Source organism: Anguilla rostrata, chromosome 6 (genome assembly GCF_018555375.3).
Source record: "Anguilla rostrata isolate EN2019 chromosome 6, ASM1855537v3, whole genome shotgun sequence".
Lineage (NCBI taxonomy): Eukaryota > Metazoa > Chordata > Actinopteri > Anguilliformes > Anguillidae > Anguilla > Anguilla rostrata.
Genome location: NC_057938.1, coordinates 4,416,289 through 4,435,030, shown reverse-complemented (window position 1 = coordinate 4,435,030; position 18,742 = coordinate 4,416,289). Strand labels below are relative to the sequence as shown.

The 18,742-nt window shown below is 44.6% G+C and overlaps 1 protein-coding gene across 3 annotated transcripts in view; it reads right to left on the bottom strand.

Annotated features, from left to right (window-relative positions):
* astn1 (astrotactin 1) overlaps window positions 1–18,742 on the bottom strand; it is a 320,953-nt gene that overhangs the window by 80,636 nt on the left and 221,575 nt on the right. For all 3 annotated transcript variants that reach the window (XM_064341654.1, XM_064341655.1, XM_064341656.1), the window contains one exon: window positions 16,890–17,078. In XM_064341654.1, coding sequence (XP_064197724.1) covers window positions 16,890–17,078 — 189 coding nt within the window. The remainder of the gene's footprint in view (window positions 1–16,889; window positions 17,079–18,742) is intronic.

Below are 18,742 nucleotides of genomic sequence, written 5' to 3'. Positions count from 1 at the left end.
GACAGCAAATGTGAACATTATATATATATATATATATAAACAGCCATTTGTGCCATGGTTATTTTACTCCCAGGGTCAGAAATAAAACGGTGCATGAACAAGTCCATATCTGCCCATGTATTATTTGAAGTGTTGCAACATCCTGACGCGTATTTTATTTCAGTATATTTCTGTAAATTCCATTTCCATTAGGATTATTTTTGTTGTTGCCCAAAGCAATAGCAACAAATAAGAGGTGGACAGTTGGGCCTACTCTCACATCCTCCAGCCTGCAGGGACTGCCGCGATGATCAAGTCAGATGCATCAGAAGGCTTTGAACTGCCGCAGATACATTTCTTCCTGTGCCTAACGAAGCGGACCGAAGGCCCTCGATTCCTGAGGAACGGGCGCAGTTTCCGCACCGCCAAAAATAACGTTCGATTTACGGAACGCAGAAGCGCGCGGACGTTTCGCGGATTCCATTACGGAGTCGCTGTTTTCTACAACGCTCATATCATCACTCGAATTGGACGGCGGCAATGAATCATCTTCATCGGTAATAACGGAGGGGGAGGAGGGGGCAGACGTTTTTTCAGGAGGCCCCTGTGTTCTCGGAGCGCGCGCGCTTCTGATTGCGTGAGCAGAACAATGCTTCCTAATGGGATCAGACCCATTTAGCCTGTTTAGCCTCATCATTTTGTTCTAGCATCTACTGTACCTGCTGTGACGTCTTAAACACGTGCAGGGCCTCAGGTGGGGGGGGGGGGCTTCCGTGTCTATGTCCGAACTCTCAGTTGAACAAAAGTCACGTTGACATATCTTCTGTAATCCACCTTATTTTTGCATATTTAGAACAGATTCTCATTTGGGGCTGAATTCAGTACAGCGTGTTCGCCACGGAGCTCCACCAGAAACATCTTAAAAACGTGTTTTAAAAAAGGCACCGAAGGTCAACTGAAAACGAGCTGCAGAAATAGAAGACGCCGAACTGCGCAGGGGAGACGACCTGAAGCGTTTCATCTGTCTCTGATGCAGCCATAGCTGCTTCTCCAGATGTCAGCTATGAATTTCTCTGACAATAATAATAGTAGTAGCAGCAGTAATAATAATAATAATAATAATAATAATAATAATAATAAAACTGCTAGCAAATCCAACAAAAAAGTGTGCAAATAACTACACAATCCAGAATGTAACAAACTAAGTAGAACGAAATTAACGGCAGATTTCTGTTGTTCCTGGCAACGGCACACCGTGGTATAAATTCTCTCTTGGCACAACACCGAGTCGCTCTCCATGGCCTTCTGCCACCCGAGTACCTCAGAAAGCCTGCGAGAGTCCCTGATTTACGGTTTATATACTCACATATATTTGTTATTGAGCACATTGTCCACCCCTGCCTGTGATCTTTGTGTGAATGCTGTTTTTTTCCCCCAGGCTTCTGTGATTGCGGATAAGTGATTACTATGATATAATACCAGTGCTTTTTGACTGCTGACTATTTTGACAGGCCTGGCAGAAATTGATGGCTCGCACTTTTGACTGGATGGCTGTGTTTGACTAGTGTTTGCAGGGCTGACAAGGTGCCAAATTGTTTGGAAAGTGCTGTTCCGGTTATGCGTTTCCCAGCAACTGCAAATGCAATATGTTCTACCTGACAACGAAAAGTCACACTGAATGCTTAGAATGCCACAATGCGACACAATGCTCAAAATAGTCCTGAAGTTGCCAGAGTTTAATTAAAATTCGGGTCACGGCATATCAACAACAATTTCTGAGCATTATGATTTAATAACTATTTAATAAATAAGCAACATTTACATACATGGAGCCCAACAGCCCCACTCCGTTATACGGTATATCATGTGTTTATAAATATAGAGTGTGCTATATTGTATTTTACATATATATAACACTGAATACTTTATAAGCAGACAGTATCAGTGGAAACACAGAAATTACATTTTTTAAAACAACATTTTTGCCAAACGACTTGCCAGACTAGCACTAAAACCTGCCAGGGCTGAAGGCACTGCGGGTTACCCTTCTTCTTCGTGATTGGCTTAATGCCACAGAGCCATCCACGCATCACCTGGCTACGGTCCTCAGGCCATGCAGCATCACATCAGACACTCGAGCTGAGGAAGGACCTTTGGGGGGTGTCCCTCGCAGTGCCTGCCTATAAAGGCTGGCACTTCCACGGCTTTCTCTCCTCGGCTAGCGCTGGGCTCCAGGGCTGGCCTGCGGGCTGAGCCGCCTGCTAGCTGCTAGCCTACGGCGTGAGTAGCAATAGAGGCGGGCAGGTCGCGGGAACCCCCGGGACAGTGCAGCGCAGCCAGGACCAAGGGGAACGAGGGTAAACATAACCGCCACTCCAGGCAGAACTAACAACGGACATATTTTTCTCTTTTTTTAAATTAAATAACAATTCTTATCTCCCAAAACATTCACTGTTTTTGTTGGGTGATTGTTCCCAAAAAAGTTAATTTCCCGGTTCCCAGGAAGCCTACTGAACATTAATGAACTACAGGTACAAGGGAGGTTTCATTAGGGTTTGGGGTGAATAATGATGCAGAATAGTAAGTAAAAGTAAATAGACTAATCTTCTACTTTTTTACTTATATTGCCCGGATAACAAATACCCACAAAAAAGATACTATAGCTATTTGGAGGTACTATAGCTTCACTTTCAGAGGATACTTTGTCCAGTTCTTGACTTTTATAAAGAAGTAAACGGTGGCTGTTTAATACAGTGGAGAGCCTCCTCTTCCCTCCAGAATAGCCTGAATTCTTGGATTCATGCTGTTTATGCCAAGATCTGACCATCCACATTTTGCAGCCGAAATTAAGACTTGACAGACAAAGCAATTTCTTGCCTATCTTTAATCATTCAGTTTTGGTGAACATGGGCCCACTGTGACCTAGTCTTCCTGTTCTTGGCTGAGAGGAACAGGACCAGTGTGGTATTCCGCTGCTGTAGCCCATCAATGTTAAACAGGCAGAGCAGTCAGATGCCCTAACGCACACCACTGCTGTAACCAGCCGTTATTTTACCACTTCCAGTCTTTCTCTTAGTCTGAAGGACTCTGTCGATTGTCCTCTGACCACTCTCGTTAACAGGGTAGGCAAGACTTTGCTTGAATCCTTCAACCTATCACTGCCATGCACATGGCACAACAGCTATTACAAGATGACACAACAGATGATGCCGGTTTATGTCAAATGACATAAAGCTGTCATCACCTTTATGTCATTTGACATAAAAACTGAAATCATCTCTTATGCCACCTAGTGACAGCGGTTATGTTAGCCGTATGTGGAAGGGTTCAAGTAAAGTGTTACCACAAGGTGTTTATTCGCCCACAGAACTGTCACTCATGGGATGTTTTTTTTTGTTTTGTTCATCACACCATTCTCTGTAAACTCTAGAGACCGTAATGCGCGAAAATCCCAGGAAGGCAGCCTGTTTCTGCAATGCTGGAACCACCACTACATCTGACACCAACAATCAACAATCATACCACGGTCAATATTGCTTAAATTATGCGTCTTGCCAATTCAGTTTGGTAGAACAACAAATAAACATCTTTACCATGCCTACATGCTTTATATATGGAGATTTAGCCATAGCAGGCTATTTGTGTTGATGTTGGTGTATCTAATAAAGTGGCCATTGAGTGTATATTTATGCATTTTTTTCCCCATATAGTTTATATATACAGTATATCCAGGGAGAAGATTTATTTAGCTTTTTTTTCTTAAAATGCTTAATGTGCCTGGAAGTAATGTAATGTTTGCAGTTTATGAAATATTGCGTGACATGCAAAAAGCCTATTTTCATTTTGAACTGATTAATTTGATTAATCTGGTTGCATGTACCTTCAAGTGGAATGTGACGTTGCTCATATTCTAGATTGCGGATTCAAATGAGATACTGTACAAGACCTGGGGGTTTGTGACAGATTAACATATGTAAAAATACATAAATACATTTAAAAAAATAAATATGAAATTCTAAATTACCCTAAGGGTTTATAGATGTATTGCAACGAGTGTCAGATGTGAAGCAGATCACAGACGAGGCACGCAGGAACAGAAACTCTCTCCTTCCCCAGAAATCCCAGCTCAACGCGGTGGTTTATCAGAAAGCTCTGCCCTCAATTTAGTGGACTGGCACACGCGTCCTGGAAATGAAATTCACCGGAACGCTCGAACGGCGTGTCGTACATCTTGAATGCACCCTCTGAGACAGGTGGCGGCGGCGGCAGCTAACTCGCCATCGGTGCATTAATGCTGTATTAGCCTACGAGCTTTGCTGTGCTGCGAGCTTTGCTGTGTTATTTCTGCCTTGGCTCATACTTAATCAGCGTACTTTTCATCTATAACAATCCGCATGAAAGTTTCCAACATTAGGTACAAAGGCTCAGCTCCTCAAACAATGTGTAGGATAGCTATAACCTGGTCTTAAGTACAGGTTCTGTGTTCTGCTACGAATGTTCCTGGCTATTGATTCAGCTCTAAAGAAAAGACTCCAAGGCAGAATATATGGGCCTAATTACAAACTCTGTTAGACTCGCACACATGCATATACTGAGTAATGACAACACCGGATTCTTACAGAAAAAGTTTTGATGCAATTTCTGCACATTCTGCCAGCTGTATAACACAGCAGCCTTAGTGAACTGATATTTATATCCACATTAGGAACCTATTTATACAAGATAACAGGGTGGCACGCAAAGAGCTTGCAACAGTATGCAATGAGCCGAACCTCTCCAGCACAGTGTCCCTGCCGAGCGGCGTTAATCACCAGTGTGACGTCTTTTGTTTTTGCCAAAATAAATTCGTGCCGCAAATAAAACTGTCAACTTTCTCCAGACCGGGCAGGTTTTTTGCTTTTTTCTCTCTCTAAGCTCCACTTCTGCAACTTGTTTTCCCCTCTGTACATCCGCAACTTCTTCCTCTCTGTTGTAACTCAGCGGGAAAAAAAAAGAAGAAGAAAGAAAGAAATAAAAAGAAAGAAAATCCGCTGTGCGAACCTGCAGGGCCTCACCCTGACGCCGGGACGACAGTAACTTCCAATGACAGACGTGAGCGTAGCCTCGCAGGTGGACAGCTGGCGCAGGGCACAGGAAGGATGGATGCCCAATCAGACGCCCCTCCTCTGGAGCGCCCTGGCGCGCTCCTCTCTGGCTGTCGCACGGGAGGGCGGAGCACGCGCACGCGCCATCTGCCGCGGAGGTGTGTGCGCCCAAGAACACGACCCAGCGTCCGCGACCCAGCGTCCTCAACCCAGCGTCTGCAACCCAGCGTTCGCAACCCAGCGTCCGCAACCCAGCGTTCGCAACAGGGCCCCGTCAGACGGGTCGGGGCCGCCGGCGTCCAAAAAAGAACATGCGACCGCGCCTCCGGAATGAAACAGGGGAGCCGCGTAGAGTGGAGGGGGCGGGCCGGTGACGTGCCTCCGGTGGTGGGAAGGGGGGTGGGGGGGGGCATCCTGAGCCGTCTCGCTCAATTCCGAGCGTCGGCGCTCTCCTGTCATCGTCGGACGCGCCCCTGACGTTGAGCTATCGACGGTTAGCGCCGCGTTTCTCTGTTTTGATTAATGGGCAGGCTTGTGTTTTCAGCTAATCCATAAGCGGGCCTTTGCCGTGGTGATGAGGGACGAGAGATCGATCCTCACGTTCCCTTTCAGGTCCGCTGAGACGCTGCTCGCTCCCTTTCACCATTTCACCCAAATGCGCTCACTGCAGACTCCTAGTTTCAAATAAATATATTATTATGCAGCCTGCTTATCTGATATAACCTTCCGACATCCCCAGTGTGTGTAAGACAACACACACAAAGCTAATGTAACAATAGCAAACTGGCAAATCTCCGGTGATGCAGGGTTGAAATCTGAAAAAAGGATGCTTTGATTCTCCTGCTCATCTTATTCACCTTATTAGTCTGCTGTTCTGAATAGCAGACTGAACACCTGGGCACCTGGGAAATGTAGTCTGAAATGGTTTGCCTTCTACAGTAGTACTCCGCTGTGTATGAGAAAAGAGTGACTCACAGGTGAGGCATTCATCTCATTTTCGGCAGTGTGAAAGAACACCCATTGAAGAAGAAAAAAAACCCCCCAAAACTCATAAATTAGCCAGGAGAGATAGGACACCAATCTCAGAATCCTGATCGAGAACTCAACCCTCTATCGTCTGGGAGCAGCGCTCACTATAGAAGGGCAAGGTGTGCCAGCGACACGCCAGATACTGTGTTTTTCAAACCCAGCCTCTCTGGGCGACTGCCCTCTTTTAAACAAAATGGCCACATGGGATAAGTGTGTTAAAGCACGCGACAAGTTTCTGTTATGAAACAAAGACATTACTTCACATTCTGTCGTGTGGGGAGTGACTAAAAACAGCACTTAAGAGAGAGAAAAAAATCAGATACAAGTCACACGGATAGGTATTAAGATATGCATTGGATTTAGGGGGGTGAAAATATCCAATTCAGTGTGATTATTCAATGTGTTTACACTTCAAGGAAAAGAGAATATAAATACTAAACATATGAAACAAAAAATTACTTCAACCTGCCTGTCTTAACAAATCCTAGTCCGTGTTAGAAACACCCGTTCGAATCGGCAACTTCACCTTAAACCTGCTTTCGCTAAGTTGATGTGATTGGTTAAGAAATATAGCATATGTCGCAACAGTGGGTGGGGTTTATGGCTCTGAACTGCACCGTTTCCACCACGCTGATTAAATCTCCGCCCTTTACACTCGATTGGTTAAACAATCCCTTGCTCTCCCTAGCAACCCAGATTCCCCAGGTCATCGACCAAAATGGGAACTGTTTCACAGGCGACCTTTCTTGTAGAACAAAGGTCACGCGAGCAAATAAATACAGATCACGCATAAAGTTATACGGCAGCGTGTAAATAACTGGGCTGTGGGGGCAATGTTATTTGACACTGTTTAAATAAAGAATCCTGATCAAACTGTGGTTGTAGTGCGAGTCACCCCACGAATTACGAACTACAAACTACGGCCACTGAATACCCAAACACATTTGTCCATCTGCTATTCTGTGAGCGAAGGTCCATTGTCGACGGTGCTAAAAGGGTATTTAAAAGAAATAAACAAGGCCCTTTATCCAGGCCCGTTTAACTGTCTCCATCAATAAGGATCTCTGGCTGAAGGTACGTGACGGACCGACACCGCACTGAAAAGGTACGCTCAGCGCCGAACGAGGACGGGCGAGGTTTAACGTGGAGCGGAAGAGGTCCACGGCCCCGTTCACCGACGGACTTAACGTTCACTGCACGTGACCTCCAGACGCAGGAGGTCAGAGAAAACCGGCTTTTTTCGTAGCGGTTTCTTTGCCGCTGTCTCGAAACTCCTGCAGAATGAGCAAAGACCCCCCCGCAAGCGCTAACTCGCGAGAAAGGTGCGTAACTGCCGCCGGTCTGAAATCCTGAGTCAAGGCTTTTTGACAATTTTTTTTTTTGAGCAATTACCTTCACTGCTGATGGCACCGCGTCTCCCCGTCTCAGGAATGTGTTTCACAGCGAGAAGCGTGTCCAATTGAAGCGCGTCGCTCCGTCTAGACCTTCACAGGCGGTTAAGAACGAACTCTTTTGGAAGCAGGGCACCCGGCTCGTCGCGGTAGTGTCCAATGACTGCGCTCGTTATCGGAAATGCGAGAGCGAAAACTTTCGCCAAACTTTCGCGGAAACTCTCCAATTCATCTTCTATTGTCTCTTGCGCAAGTTGCCCATTTATGTTGCTGTTCACCCTCTGTGCAAGGAGACCTGACAAAAAATGCTGCTTGAATTTTTCAAGCCTAGACCAGACACTCATAATAGCTACTGGACTACAGTAAACTCAGTGAAAATATGTACTCATCAAAACAATAAGACACAACTTTTGCCAAAGCAGGACTGCAGCAGTTACAGCAAACGCACCTAGGCTGTGCTTCAAACCACTCGCTGTTTCTCCAAGGAATGTTCTGGAAATCCAGCTGGAGCACGGGCAGGTGTGGTGCTGCTTTCGTTCGTGATGTTTGCCTTCTTCAGGCGCTTTATTTGAGGTTTAGATCAAGAAATACAGAAAAGGATAGAACCGCATGTTGTTGCTGTACTTTTTGACAGTTCTGCTTCTATCGAGACGAAGGGGGAATCAGCTGAGTTGTAACAGCTCTTCTTACAGTAGTTCACTCGGAAGAGGAATTCCCAGACCAATGAAACTCTTCTGGCTAGTGTACCAATGCAACAGTGTGCGTGTCAAGCTAACGTAACTCAGGTGGTAATTCAGGTGAATGGTAAAGTCCAGTTGACAGAGAACTTAAATCTGCAGTACTCTTTTTCATTATACAAACAGCACCTCTTTCCTTAATTGTTTTATTAGCGTATTTTGTTGGTTATATGGTACAATGAAAAACATCCACAGGACAAAACACAGTCACTTCCCTACGCTGATCCCACACAGTGGACCCTGATTGTAGCCAGTGACACATTAGTGTAATGGCTAAACTACCAGATGAGTGATTTGTTAATGATGAACAGAGTCTTGAAAACTATCGCACCAGGAAGAGAACATCGGATGCTTCCCCCATACAGTATTCTGATCTCATCCCCATAAAAGCAGATTTAGACACAAGACCTGGGCAGCGCGATAAATCCACGCGACAGCCGCCGTGAACTGTGACATTCTCGCGAAATATACCCATTTATTACCGCCGTGCTCCCCAACCCCATACCGGGGGGGCACAGATCGGATGTTCATTCTCGCCTCAGCTTCCAGTTAATTATGTCTGAATCACAAGTTATTTCCACCCTCCCCCTCACCCCCTCCAACTTCACCACAGTGTTATAGACTCTGGGAGCTGTTACGGGTTTTACTGCAGTTACAGTCACGTCCGCTGTGTCACTCACTCAATCTCGCTGTGGAGATACGCTTAGAGACGCTCACGCTAACAGACATCGGCGTTCATCTCGTAATGTTAGCCTCCCTTCTGTTAGCAGCAAAGATTAGAGATGCATTTTTTTAAAGCACTTTTTAAAGACAAAAAGAATTTTTAAACTGTAGACGGTTACATAAAAGCAGCTTGACGCAACGCAACGCACACACACACACATTCTTACACTTGCACAAACACCTCTGTGCAGGAACCCCTTTCAAAGGAATCTCAGATTATTATTACATCTAAAGAGGCCCTGTGAATACTAACATTCAATTATCAGCTCAATTAAACCTGGTTAATTGAGAGCTCAGCTGGAGAGGAAGCCAGCTCACACAGTTTGCTCCCAGGGATGCTAAAAATGCTTCCTTTATCAGAGCAACACAATCAAACGTCTTTCCAAAGCGATCAAATACCCTTCCAAAACAAACAAATGACCTTCCGCGTCCACGCTATGCAAACTCGCCGCAGAGACGAAAGGAATTCCTTGAATAAAATAATTTCATGAAAAATTTTAATAGGTATGCCTGTTATCTAACGCTATCACTATTTTACTCAGTGTGGCATGCGGCCTAATCCTGAGCAACTGACAAAACAGAAATAGCAGGGTGCAATCAATGCAAACAACAGAGGAAATACTGCACACAGCGTAATGAGTGAAAATATGTAATAGAATGTAATCAGTGCAAATATCCTTAAGGGCAGCATGACTGCAAGATATTATATTCAATGTACCGCTTGATGTGCACTGTTGTACAATCATAGACCGTACAAAACATGTATATGGACAAAATGACTGTGACGTCACCCGCTGACTTTCCACGGGCTTGCGAAAAGCGTTTTTGAAACCGTGGAAGTGCAGTCTTTTGTGCTGCCATGTTGTACAAACTGGAGCCAGACAATGTGCAGAAGGCAAAAGGAAGAACCATATATGGTCATGAAGTCCAGGCCAGGTCCAAGATCAACCACTGAGGGCATGAATTTGTTCTTTTCTTTTTAGTTTACATTTAAAATGTCTTTTCATCATGATCAAATTAATTTGATGGGGCATTAAAATGAACCCTCAGGATTTTATATCTCATCATGATCATTAAACACGAATTGTTATCCAGAACAAATAATATGATTATATTTTTGTAATACAATATATTAAATACATAAATATACAGTGATAATTTATAAGGTTAAATGTAATGTAGCCTGAAATAGTAGACTGTTCTCCACTTACGGCTGCTTACCGCTGACCTGTGCATTTTGGGATCTAATTTTGACAAGGAATGGGAGCAAAGCCACTGTGCTGCTGCATTCGATACTGTAACTACCTGAAGTGCAAAATTCCCATAACTGCCTGCCTATGTTCTATGTTCCCGGAACAGTCCTGCTTCATTCACAAACAACAGTTTCCCCCAAAACAAGGCCAGCGTCAGCAGATCTGCACTGCATCTACAGCGCAGCACCGCTGATTAAAGCCCACTTAATGAATCACGTGAAGTTCCAGAGGGGGATCTAACAGGAGCTGGCCTGAGACTGAACCCGAATCACCGGAATCCCAAGCGAGCTCATTACCGCCGCTCAAATGAGCAGGACACTTAGCAACGAGGCGGAGCGACGCTGACTGAACAGTCCATACGCTTCCATTTTTCACTTCCTAGAGACTGAACCCGAGGAAGAGTTAGCCTACCCCCAGATATGTTTCCATATAGATACATACAGCATCTGAGCGGTTTTCAGATTCCCAGATCTAAAGAATCAGGAGTTATCGACAGAACATGCCTCTCAAACTATACCGTTTCAGTGTTACACAGCTGCACACCAAATGCTCAGCCCCACTGTGTTATTTATGTTGGTTATGAAATTTCTGTAGAAGTATAAATGAAGTATAACAGAATTTCGAGGGGGTTTGTAGGAAGCAGGGAGCTCAATAATATGCACCCCTCATGTCAGAAGCGGTCACCTCTCGTAATATTGCCGGACAGAGGAAGGCAAAGTGGGTCCATTACACCGAAGTAAACAGTGGCGGCGCGGTCTCTGAACTGTGACGCAAGACAAAACGGGTCCATTACTCGACCACTGTTCCCGGCTTTTAAAAAACAACAACAACGCAGCGTACGCGTGTCTGGTGTTAAAGGTGCTTCAATACCACGAGGCGATATTTGGGGAAGCGTTCTTCAAAATCCCTTTGTGCCTTTCCGTCGGGACGTAACGACGGCCTCCAGACTGACGCGCTTTACCTGACATTCAGGCTCCGTGGCTAATGTCATTTCAGACGGTGATTCGGGGGGGGAAATGCCACCCGTCACTCACAGGCTCCGGCTGTCATTATGGCTTCTTGTTTCATTACGGCAGCCGTGTTATTACAGCCCGTTCCCGCCGCCGAGTATATCCGACCAGCGCCTTTCGGCTGCGCGGATTAGCGAAAATGACATTACGGCGATAATTAAATAAAATATTCATTTTAGAAAAAAAAAAAAAAAAAAAAACAGACGCTCTTTCCCTTTCGCGGCAGAAATAAATCGAAACGGGAAATGAATGAAATCAGGTCGCGGGTAACGCATCCTAACCGTTCCTCTGCATGGAGATCAATTTAATTATTTACTGAATCGATGTTCATACTGGATTATTGATGCAATAACTTCACATGTTATCTGCTGGATGAATGGCTTGAGCTTAATGTGATTTTCGTCCCTCCGGCTGCTTCCTAACTGTTTATTCCACCCTGATTATGTATTAGAGTTTAATATCCAATACTGGCAATAAAGTCAACTGAACCTTTTGATGAATTGACATATTAACATATCCCTGTTACACACATTTGCATTTTAAAATCTTATACATAGAAGCATGTGATAAACATCATGCCCATATTAAAAATATGAAATTATGCATACGATTTATGCACAACTAGGTGTAAAGCTGCCTGGCTACAAGTTATTTAAGCTTTTCATTGATAAAAAAACAAAAAAAAATTGGATGCTATTCACATATAAGCAAATGCTCCATTACAACAAAGACCACTAACAACCAAGGCTTGATTCACGAGAAGCTACAGTGCGCTAATAAGCATTAAACAAAGACTGCTGGTTGAGATCATGTGATAGCCACTAAATAAGGTCTCCCAACCCCTTACAGATGCTTCTTTTGACTCTACATGCATGTCCAGTTGATGTAGGGATGTTTCGTTGAAACTTCCAGGCAATATATTCAATACAGAATACCACTATATGCTTTTTTTTTGGATGTTCTGTACCTACTGTATTTTGTCTTCCTTGAAAAATGCATTTTTGTACTGCATCACGTTGGCCCAGGTAAGAGTGACTGTTCCACAAATAAAAAAAGAAAAATAAATAAATAAATGAATAAAAAGTAGTTCAGCTCGAATGTTTGAATGTAGTGTTTCAATCAAGAATGGCAGTACTTCCCCTGCCCATTGCACCACGGAGAAAAAGGCAGTGTTCTGTGAGGTACTGTAAGTCTGTAAGGGGGGGGGGGGGGGGGAGGTAGGTTATAAAACACAACTGCTTACATTTTGTGCAGAACAGCAAACCAAACAAAAACACCTGCCAAATCTCCCTCTCGCCCTCTAATCTTCCCCGAACAGTCAAACAATGCAATGAAGGTGCCCTCAGGCCAGCGAAAATAACATTTAATATCACGTAACTAAATCACACAGGAGAGAGAGAGATGCAGCTATTTGTAAAATCTGACCCGATTGAAACACAGCGCATAAACAAGAGAAAAAAAACAGGCAGGGCTCTGGGGCTGCGGCTACTTGGATGGAGCGCTGGGTGGCTTTTCCGCCTGTGGTGATAAAATACAGGAACTGAAATGACTCAGTCAGTCTAAGAGGGAGGGAGGTAGATAAGTTAGTTTGGCAGTTATAGTTACCAGCAGTAGTTCATTAGTAAGTCACTCTTATGGAATTTTAAATATCCTAAAGTGAGTGAGTGAGTGAGTGAGTGAGTGATTGAGTGAGTGAATCCATGAGTGAGTGAGTGAGTGAGCAACTGAATGATTGAGTGAGTGAGTGAGTCAGTGATTGAGTGAGTGACTAAGTGAGTGAGTGATTGAGTGAGCGAGCCAGACAGTGATTGAGTGAGTGACTGAGTCAGTGAGTGAGCGATTGAATGAGTGAGTCAGTGAGCCAGACAGAGATTGAGTAACTGAGTCAGTGAGTGAGCGATTGAATGAGTGAGTCAGTGAGTTATTAGGGCAGCTAAATCACAGCTGAAAGAGAAGCTGCCAGCAAGATACAATGCACACTGGGATAAACAGTGGCACAAACAGCTGAGCTGACGAAAGCTGAACTTTATTCTCTGGGAGAATCTGTACTTTTTTTTTGGCAAATGCCACAGACAGAGACACAGACATCTTAACAAATGGGAGTGTGAGAAAGCTGCTCCAGGATGGATTTAATTATAGCACTGTAATTAAATCGTTGCCAATCGACTTACTGAGAAGCAGATGCTTCGGCTTCCGTAAGCAAATGGTGATTATATATATATATTATATATATATATTTTGTTTACCTGATGTAAGTCTTATAATCCTGACTTGTATGGGTTTTTTAGAGCTGGTATGTGAGAGGATTCTCAGTACAGAAGGGAATTATGGATTCTGTTCACCGAGCTCTCCACATCTGCACCGAGGACCAGACAGATGGGCATTTTTAACCTCCATAACTGATTTATGTAAGCGTTCTGCTCACAGCAACCTAGGTGGCAAGCGCATAGAGGATAGGCAACAATAAAGCCTACACTGAGACAGTTATTTAAAGGTTACGTCATTTTAAACTGAAATATTTTTTTAAAAATGTGTTTAGTCCCAAACATTACAGCGTATGTGAACATATGGGCATAGATGAATATGTCCTAGGATTATTATTTATTTTTTATAAATTGAAAATGTTTTGGTTCCAAACGATGATAATATTTAAAATCTGTTGTCATGACAAACGGACTGCAGTTATGTTTATGTGTTATTTATACTAACTCGTGCAAAACCATCCATTCTCCCACCAATTAAGCCTACACAGCCGGGTTTGTGCACTGCTTTAAGAACCTTCTTTGTAGAGGCCTTCTTCCCCATTAAAGTGATTTATAGCAAATTACTGTGATTGCATAAAAGTTTGTGCACCTTTACCTTAAACCACTAATGGCAGGAGAGTAAGAAACACAAAAGGTTAAAAAAAGAAGTAAAAAAGAAACACAAGAGCCTATAAAAGCCTTGCATGACAATCAGTGAGATTCCTGACCTGTCTCGTTGCCATGCCACCGGTGCCAATCCACTGAACTGAATTCACTCCGGCAACAAACTTGTGCAACGGTTTTTATTCCTCTTCACACAATAAAGATATGGTAAAAGTTAGAAAGATCAGCATCTGTTCAAAACTTGGCAGCAGCAGAAGTGGGTTTTTTTTCTATATTGAATTGAAGAATCCTGTCATCACTATCGCGTGTGCATTTGAATATCAAATGAATGATACTGGCAGATATGTGCAGTTTTGTTTAAATGTGAAATTCCACGGTTTAAATGTGGAAGTAAAATGGATTCCGTTTTTTTTTTTTTTTTTAAAGGAATGGCTTCAAATGGAGTTCACTCTTGATTGGCAGCAAAAAAAAACTGAAGCAGAATAAAAAATCTGTGCAAAACTGTAAGAGAAACCGTACTTATGAAGGGTTCGGATTCAATAGGACAGCGGCGCAGATAACGAACTTATATGCTTTAGAGGCACGTTTGAAAAAGCCTTGGGTTGCATGGAAACCCGTGACGCAGTGCCTGGTGTCACCTGCTACGGTCAAGGCCGTCTCTGTTGGATCTCTGTTGGATCTCCGTTGGATCTCTGTTGGATCTCTGTTGGATCTGTCTCCAACGGTCTCCAACTCCTCTACAGATACTATCCAAGGAGAACCAAGCCATGGGTGAAAGGCGCTTTGAAAACGCGCGCGTTCACGAATGAAACTGATCCTGCTCTCCCTCAGGCTATGGTGCAGACGCCTTCCCTGGAATTAGGCAGGAGTGATTAAGCCCCAGATTCTCTTATCAGCTAAAGCTCACTGTGGGCCCACAGCAGGAGGCCTCTGCTCCCCAGTTGAGCTGACTCTCCTTACCTCATGTAGTGTAATTTATATATATATATATATATATATATATATATATATATATTCTGCTGCTTTTTCCTTAAATGTAGTTGTAGGTTTGCACCTTAAACATCATCAGCATGCAGAGAAGCATCAACAAAATGAGGTGACAGCTTTGATTACATCTCAAAGAATGTAGACATTTGAATTTCACCCTTGAAAATTTCCAGAAATATCCCATGACGCAATTGTGGCATTGAATTTTCTACACGTTTTAAGTATTAACTTTGTGCCGAATGCAAATTAGCAATTGGAACAGATGCCAAAGCACAGAAAGAATGAAACACTGAATAGGATGAATGAGGGATGAGACCGGAAGAGAGGAAGCAAAAGGAGACGCAACAAGTTCTATCAGGAAACAGAGCACGGAACTCTGGGACCGGCACATTCCAAAAAACTGTTCGTGTGAGAAAAAGCAATCAAAAGGAGAACATATATAAAAACGCTGATGGCTGCTCGCAACACATTCGGATGCTTCCATTTCTCCCGCAGAAAAACAAAACAAAAGAAGTACCCTCTGAGGTTTGGATTTAATTTAGTTTAGAATTTTGGCACCGTCACACAAAAAGCCCAGCCACCCACTGATGACTCTCGCAAACCGCCCTCCGTCCTCCCCCTCCCTTCGACCCCGTGCTCACACCTCCCCGCCTCGACTCCGAACGCAGATAACCGCGCCTCCCGTTCCTCCCCCCCCCCCCGCTGCTGCTGATGCTGCTCTTTCACTCACCTCAGGCGGCCCCCTCCGCCTGGATCGACGCCCAAACGATGACAATCCTCCCCCAGGTCGAGATTGCCCCGCCGTTCCCTTTGCCCTTCACCCGGCGCTCGGGCCCGGACCCCTAATCACCGCTCCAATCTCACAAACCCATCACGCCATGACAGGATCCGGTTCCATCCAATCTGTTTCCAAATGCCCCCCCGCCCTCCTCCTCCTCCTCCACCACCCACTCACTCACCCCCCTCTCTACTCTACTCTAATTCCTATCTCTCTACCGGTTCGCTTCCCTTCGGCTTTCAATTTATACCGTGTCACGTCGCGGCTAAAAAAACCGGCTGGTGTCCACAGAATTACCGCCCAGTGTCTCTGCTCTGCATTCTCTGTAAAAACCCGAGGGCAGGCCTTTCATTAGAAGACATTCAGACAGGTAGAAAGCGGAGAGGGTAGCAGACAGCCGGAGGTACGACAGCTGAGAGCGTGCCATGGCAGGGACAGAACCCCTGGGGAATCGCGTGTGGCCCAGCACTGGCTGCCTTACGGACCGTATTTAGAAGGCAGTGACAACCTGGCTTATGCCCTTCACGCTGTCTACGCTGACTCACCATTGTCGTGAACTCTTGCTTATGTAACTACTGGTTTCAACACACGTAAAACAAACACATTATACCGTACGGACATATGTATTACTCTCAAAAATAAATATTTTTCTTAAATGCATTCTCAGGAAATACAGTTAAAGCGTAGGTCTCCACTTTTATAAGTTGGCAATAAAGTATTTTGCAATAAGGCATGAGGTTAAGCGACTACAGGGTCAATGTGCAGTGTGTGCTTTGCTGGAGTTTTAAATTCAGCCTCAAACCCCAAGGCCACAGAACTGCATTACAAATGGAACAGCTAATGCAGATTTGGATAGCCGTTACATTTGTAATGCAGTTCTGTGGTCTAGAGGCTTAAACCCAAGCAATGCACACCGCAGTTCACCCACACTGTTTCCAATAAATCCATGGATAGGCATGCACTCAAACTCACGGGGCATCAAAGGCAAACATCCCTGCCGGTCTCCTGGTAACGGAGGCAGGGATCGAAGCGTGCGCTGGCTGCGGCCTACCTTTGCTGATGTCCTGGTACTCCAGCCACAGCTGCCTCTGGACCTGCTTGTTGGGGTACCAGATGTTGCAGGACTCCTCAAACCCGTACACCGCTTCCTGGATGAAGTGGTTGCCGAACTCCTTCAGGATGGAGACGAAGTCGTTCCGCAGCGTGGCGCCGTCCAGCGAGTGGATGGCGGAGCTGAAGGCTGCGGATGACAGATTGAACACGTAGGCAGCCGGATGACGTGGCATTTAGCTGACTGTGATGATCATGCTGAGTCTGTGGTGACAGGTTAGACAGTGTGCACAAAGTAGCTAAGTGTGTAAGGTTAAGACAGATTGACTACATTATATGCTTTGAGTCTGTGGATGTGACATGCATTATGCTTTGAGTCTATGCATGTGACAACCAATCTGCTTAAGGGCTGGTCATGTGATGCAATCACATAATAATAATAATAATAATAATCTTTGAGGAGCATCTTTCAAAAAAAGCATGTTTTCTTGATTCAGACATACATACAGGAATATGAGGATGTATATATGTCATTTTCACTTTCTCAAAGGTTTTTTTTCCTTACTATGCGCAGGGCTCATCTGTAAAAGGTATCTATGATCTCAGTGTGACTCCCTGAACAGATGCAAACCCTCAATGCCTCTATACCTGTCACTGCAAAGCCAGCTGGCTGTCAGAAACACCTTCAAATATATAAACCGCCCGTCGCTGCACCTAAAACTTGTCTGCAGCAACTGAAAACATCAAAAAAATATATATACATTTCTTAATCCCAGAAAATTAACCTTAACGCAGCAAATGAAGCTTATTTTAACGCTGCGGAACGTGACAGGCGATCTGCCTAAAGGCTTTCGGACAGGACAGACAGTCCCCCGCAAAGCCAACATGACATCGCCTCTGATTTTAATGTCCCACGTGAAAGTTTACCTTCCGTTTCACCGCGTCAGTAAGACGTCGAAATGCGGGCGTACAGAAATTGCGTTTAAAAAAAAAAAAAAAAAACAGATCATTTAAAGGAATGAAAGCCTAACAAAGCAATAAATCTTTACATGCGGTCACTGTAACACCTCGGCAGAGTAGCTTGAACATGACTGCAGAAACAGATCCATGCGGGGAGAGCCGCTGTTGCCTAATTGCATTGGTCTCGGTGGCACTGCTATTGCTCTGAACAGGTACCAAATACGGCAACGCTTGAGAATCATTTTGCAATCATTGCGTTAGCCTGTTGCCACAATTAGGCAGGAAAGTAATTTACGAATATTTCGTCGCCATCCGTTGACGATGCATTATTATTGCTAAATTAACCGCTCATCTTTAACGGGTAACTTGTCCGTTAAAGAACAGGGCACATCTACGCGCACCAGATTTCACATGTTTGGGCGGGCGATTTCTGTGGGAAATCTGGAAAAAATAAATAAATTAATTAATAAATGAAACCCTTGTCACAACGTTTAAAAGAGATCAGAGACCTGTTAAAGACGAAAGATGAATAGAAAGACTCGATCGTCGGAAGCGCTCTGACGGACGCCGTCTCTCCCCGTGTGTTTCCGGCGCGGTGTTTTTCTGATGGATGTTTGCGCGCCGAGGGTCGCGGGGAGCGGTGCATCACATTTAAGTGCGCCATTATCATTCGCCGGCGCCATAATGCAATATCCTGACCTTCTCCACCGCCCGCACGTATGGAGTAAGCCGCCGCGTAATTGGGCACCGGCGGCGGCGGCGGCGGCGGCGGGAAAGGCGGTCATTAAAGAGGGATGGCGCGTCCGCGAAATCTGCCGCTAAATCAGTAAAACTCCCGCTTTTTTTTTTTCCCAGCGAGCCGGAATGAAAAATGAAAACCTAAAATGGCGGCGG